The sequence below is a fragment of the Nannospalax galili genome, unplaced genomic scaffold (assembly GCF_000622305.1).
Source record: "Nannospalax galili isolate Female #2095 unplaced genomic scaffold, S.galili_v1.0 scaffold1852, whole genome shotgun sequence".
NCBI classification, from domain to species: domain Eukaryota; kingdom Metazoa; phylum Chordata; class Mammalia; order Rodentia; family Spalacidae; genus Nannospalax; species Nannospalax galili.
In genome coordinates, this window is record NW_008331531.1 from 393,947 (window position 1) to 399,361 (window position 5,415).

General features: G+C 41.6%; 1 protein-coding gene across 1 annotated transcript; it reads right to left on the bottom strand.

Moving 5' to 3' along the window:
- Positions 1–783: 783 nt before the first annotated feature.
- Positions 784–1,719, bottom strand: LOC103728719 (olfactory receptor 147-like). Its single transcript, XM_008826676.2, has one exon. The coding sequence runs from the start codon at positions 1,714–1,716 to the stop codon at positions 784–786; it is 933 nt and encodes a 310-aa protein (XP_008824898.1). The 5' UTR covers positions 1,717–1,719.
- Positions 1,720–5,415: the final 3,696 nt, after the last annotated feature.

The following is a 5,415-nucleotide window of genomic DNA, read 5'->3' on the forward strand; positions in this document are numbered from 1 at the left end:
CTTCTGAGACAAAAATAAGAATAAAAATGAGTAAGGATAGGAAAATGCAGAATACTAATGAATTAAAAGGACCAAAATTCTGCTATAAACATTTGTAGTTAAGCTTCTTCCCATTGCAGACTTGATGTGTCCTCACACTCACAATCCTGTCCTCCTGTCCAAAAGGCAAATTCCAAAGGAACTTCCCTTCATCCTGGCTGCTCTAAATAGTTATTCCAATTCCCTGTACTGTGGAACTAGGAGCAAGGAAAATCTTTGGCCTTCCTGTACCACATTTTCTTAGAAATGAAGGCAGGAGGGAGCAGACACTGAAACAAGAGCATACTTACATGCTTCAGTCCTTTTGAGAAAAAGGGAATCTTACCCCCCCCACACACACACCGAAAAATATTCTACAATGCTGAATAGAGATATACTCAGTGAATATGTAAGTAATTATCCAAAAGTCATCTCCATGACACAGCTACACTAAAATTCTAGAAAATTATGCTTCATAAGTCACAAATTGTTACAATTTCTGGACTTAATCAGGCCTTCTTAAAATCTTTTGATCTCTAGAAATGATCTATACAATGAACTACTTCTCTGCTCTCTCTGACAGAATTCCATGACCCTCTTCTTACTTCTGTCTGTGCTTAAGAAATCATTTCCGTAATTCACTTAATTTTCTCTATTATATAAACCATTTGCATGTTATTACAGTAATTAATCTTCACTTCATACATTTAAGCATTATGTTTTTGTCCATACTTTCTTAACATTTAAAATTAATATCTCTTCTATTTAAGTGAGGACCATTTTCTTCAAAGTCCTACTCAGCGCAAGTTTAACATCTTTGTTCCTCAAACTATAGATGAAGGGATTCATCATGGGAACCATAACAGTATAAAAAACTGTCGATATTTTATCTTGATCCACAGACCCAGCAGGAGAGGATTTAAAATATATGAACGATGATGATCCAAAGAACAGAGAAACAGCAATCATGTGGGAACTGCAGGTGCTGAGGGCCTTGGACCTGCCCTTTGTAGAATGCATGCTGAAGATGTTGGAGAGAATAAAGGTGTAAGAAACAAAGATGGTGAGACTGGGCACTATCACACTGACACCCACCACAATGAAAACCACCAGCTCGTTGATGGAGGTGCTTGTGCAGGAGAGCTTCAGGAGAGGTGGAATGTCACACATGTAGTGATTGATGATGTTGCCATCACAGAAGGTGACTCTCAACATGCAAATGGTGTGGGCAATGGCACCCATAAAACCCATCACATACCCTCCCACCATGAGCACAAAGCAGACCTGAGGGGACATGGTGACCTTGTAAAGCAGAGGATGACAGATGGCCACGTATCGGTCATAGGCCATTGATGTCAAAATAAAACACTCATCAATAACAAAGAAGGCAAAGAAAAAGAGCTGAGCCATGCACTCAGCATGGGAGATGAGGTTCTGTGTCACAAAACTCACCAGCATTTTGGGAGTTATGACAGAGGAGTAGCAGAGATCTGTTAAGGAAAGGTTGAAGAGAAAGTAGTACATAGGAGTGTGCAAGTGAGGATTCAAAACAATCAGAACAATCAAGCCCAGGTTCCCCAGCACGGAGACCACATAGACTCCCAGGAAGAGGAAGAAGAGAGGCAGCTGGAGCTCTGGCTGCTGTGTTAATCCCAGCAGGATAAACTCCTTCACAGTGGAGTCATTGTCTGAGGCCATTCTTCCCCAGGTCTTACTGTGAGGATGAGAAAAACAGAAACATTAAGATGAGATCCCAGCTTTCTCCAACTTACCCAGTATAATGAGATTGAGGGCAAGATTTGATAGTGATCTCTGGCTCTACCTTTCAAACCCTTTTGTTATTCTTCATTTTATGTAATTGGAAGAACATATAAATACCAAAGACAATTTCATTTCCAGTGCTAATGGTGATTCTTGCCCTGTATCATATCTGAGCCACTTCTGTCTTGACAACACACCTCTATTCTCAAGCTCAGTGGTTGTCTCACAGAAGGAGGAGGCATGTGAAGGGCTCTCCGAGTCCCTTGGAGAGATATGGACTAGCAGAATGCATTACATACAATTAAACACTCACCTTTGAGCATTCCCACTTCAGGAAAGGAACAGGTAAATTCTTCTCCCCTGTTGTGTTTCAGGGGAAAATATCTTTGATAAATTTTAGGGAATAACTACACAGGAATGAAGAAAGCTCACTTCTAATTTTTTATACTATTTCATCCCTCACCTCTCTCCTCCAAGTTCTGAGAGACACCATGAGTAGCAGATCATGATTTCTGGTGGTTTTGACCCGAGTGTCCTCTCAAGCCAGAGGTTGGTAAATAGCATCTACCTGATAATATGGCCCAAGAGGTTTGTTGAGTTGGAAAATCCTTGGGACTTGATTTTAAAAAACATCTATGCTTTCCCCAATGTTTTCTCTAGAGACCAGGATTTTAAATTAAAAGTAATTAGGTATCCTGTGTATACAGCCCAGTAAGGTAACCTTTCATGTATCTATAACATCTATCCCTATATAATTATATAGGACCTATAAAACACTACACCTTTGGACTAGAGAGATGGCTTAACAGTCAAGAGCACTGGGTGTTCTTCCAGAGGACCTGGATTTGATTCCCGGCACCCACATCCATAACTCCAGGTCCAGGGGATCTAACACCCTTTTCTGGGCTCTGTAGGTCTTTGCACAACACAGACACACTTACAAACATGGAGGCAAAACACATAAAATAAAAATATTTTTTTTCTTTTTAAAAATTTTATTGAGCTTTTGTTCATGTCATACAAATCTTTTTTATTGAGCTTTTGAAATTTCATATATTTCCCACTCAAATCCAGACCCCCTTCCCTATCCATGACTCCCCTCATCCCCGCCCCAAACCCTATGCACTCTGCCATACGTGCTGAGTCCTATTCATTCAGGTATTTGTACCCAAATGTCCTTCAGTATAAATGCGTCCACTAGAGTCTAGTCAGTGGTTGTATGTTAAGTCATACTCTCCCTCGCCCAGCAGCAATCAGTCTGAAATAGTTCTCAATCTAGTGATGGTCCACCACCTATTTCTCACCACCCCTTTGGGTCCTTGTTTAATTGAGCTGACATGGGTCCCATGCTAGGCACCATTGCTGTAACAGGCCCTCAACTGGTGAATGGTTAATGAAAATGTGGTACATCTACTCAATGGATTTCTACTCAGTAGTAAGAATAGATTTGAAATTTGCTGATAAATGGATGGAGCTAGAGAGTGTTACACTAAGTGAAGTAACACAAACGCAGAAAAGCAAGTGATGTATGTCCTCCTTCATTTGTGGATTGTAGCACCAAATCCCTTATACGTGAGTATATAAACTCTGATGATACACTGGGAGCCAGGGAAAGGGAAAGGATACATGGAGGCAAAGGACAAGAAATAACCTGAAAAGGGGGATAGTAGGGAACAGATGGTACCTGAGGGAGGTGGAAAAAGTGGGAGTAATCGACAGGGAGGAGAGGAGAGAGGGACATGCAAGGGACCATGATGTGGGGGAGGGAGGGAAGTCAGGAGAGGAAAGATGGCAGGAGTTGGGAGGTATTGTGGGAGGGTGGGGACAATGGGGGTATGTGACTAGGGAGGGAAGGAGGAGAGAGGCCAGATGGGAGAAAAAAGAGTGGTGATTAGTTAAACAATTCTTAATCCAATCTAGACCTACTCCCCGATCTATGTCCCACACATACCACCTACTGGGCCTCATGAATTCTGCCATACATGTTAAGGCCTAACTGGTCAAGCATTTGTACCCAGATGTCCTTCAGAGCAAGTTAATTCACTGGAGCCTAGTCAGCCTATCTAGAGTTCTTTTTATGTTGTTTGGGGGTTTTGTTTTGTCTTGTTTTCATCTTTTTGAGACAGGGTCTCCTTGTGGCTCCAGCTGTCCTGGAACTCACTATGCAGACCAGGCTGGCCTCGAACTCACAAAGGTCTCTCTGCCTCTGCCTCCCAAGTGCTGGGATTAAAGGCATGTGCCACCATGCCTGGCCTCTATCTAGAGTTCTTAAAGAAGGTCTACTCTTCCTCACCCAGCAGTAATTAGTCTCTAACAGTTCCCAGGCTAGGGCCAGGCTGCTGCCCATTTCCCTAGCTCCACTCTGAGCCCTTGTCTGATTGAATTAGCATGGGTCTTGTGCTCCGCTAGTTTCGCAAGTTCACATAAGATACCTTCCAGGGGCCTGAAAGCCTCTGTTTTCCTGTGTTCATGGACCAACCCTGACTCTTACAATCTTTCTGCCCCCTCTTCCACAATGGTCCCAGAGGCATAGGTGGGTGAGGTTTAATATAGGAGTCCTATCCAAGGACACACACTCTTCAGTCTCTTATTCTCTAAAATTTATCTAGTTGTGGCCTTTTGTGTGAATTTCACTCTGTTGTATAAGGAAGCTTCCCTAGTGAAAGGTGACCAATGCAATAGTATTCTCTCTACTTGCTTACTATGTTCCATGAGCCTTAAGTATAGAAGTTCCACCATAGATACATCACCTAGGGCTGGGCATCTCTCAGACTTATATTCCCTGTGTGTGACCAGTTGAGAAATGCTGTAATACCCTCCATATGTTGCCAAAGAAAGCTTCCTTGATGAGTGGTGTATGGTATGCTTGTCAGGGTCATAGGAAGGTTGGTCTGTCAAATAAATGAATTTTTTAAGAACTGCCCTTTTATTGAATTGTTTCTCCTACCTTCTCACAATGCATAAACACTCATTAGGGTACCCACATACATTAGCCTCTAAGCTCCAAAATTGCAGAAATATTATTTTTCTTTTAATACTATTTATGCAGCACCTAAAGCAACACAAGTATATACAAGAGATTTGAAAAGTGTACATTTTTATAATAAAGGTGGAACAGTGGAGAATCTCCTCATTTTCTTGAGACCTATGCTATTGACTGCACAGCATTCTTGCCCCACTAGCAAAGGCTTATATAGTATTAATATTAATATTTCTAGAACAAGGAAAATATCAGGAAGATATGTAAATCTGTGCTTCTACAACATTCCAGATTAGAGTGCTGAACTCACAGGAAGACAATGCTTTATCTCCTCCCTGAAAATCATGCCAGTGGCTTACCTGGGCTCACAAAGATGTCTCAATGCCTCCCCACAGGAAATCAGGAAAAGGTAGATTTGAAGTAAATTTGGCCAAATTTAAAGGATTTGCTTCAAGTGCCAAAATTCAGGTTCTGTTCAATGTAGGAGACCTTTTAATTACTCCAAATTTTTTAAACTTGTGAGGCTGTACAATGACCACAGTGCTAAGAAAGATTAGTTTTCTGAGCACTGGAAGCAAAGACTAGAGTTAGAGAAAAGAAGCAGGTGTGAGCAGCTGAAATAAGTGACAGCAGTCAGTGCACAACTCTTAAAAGTG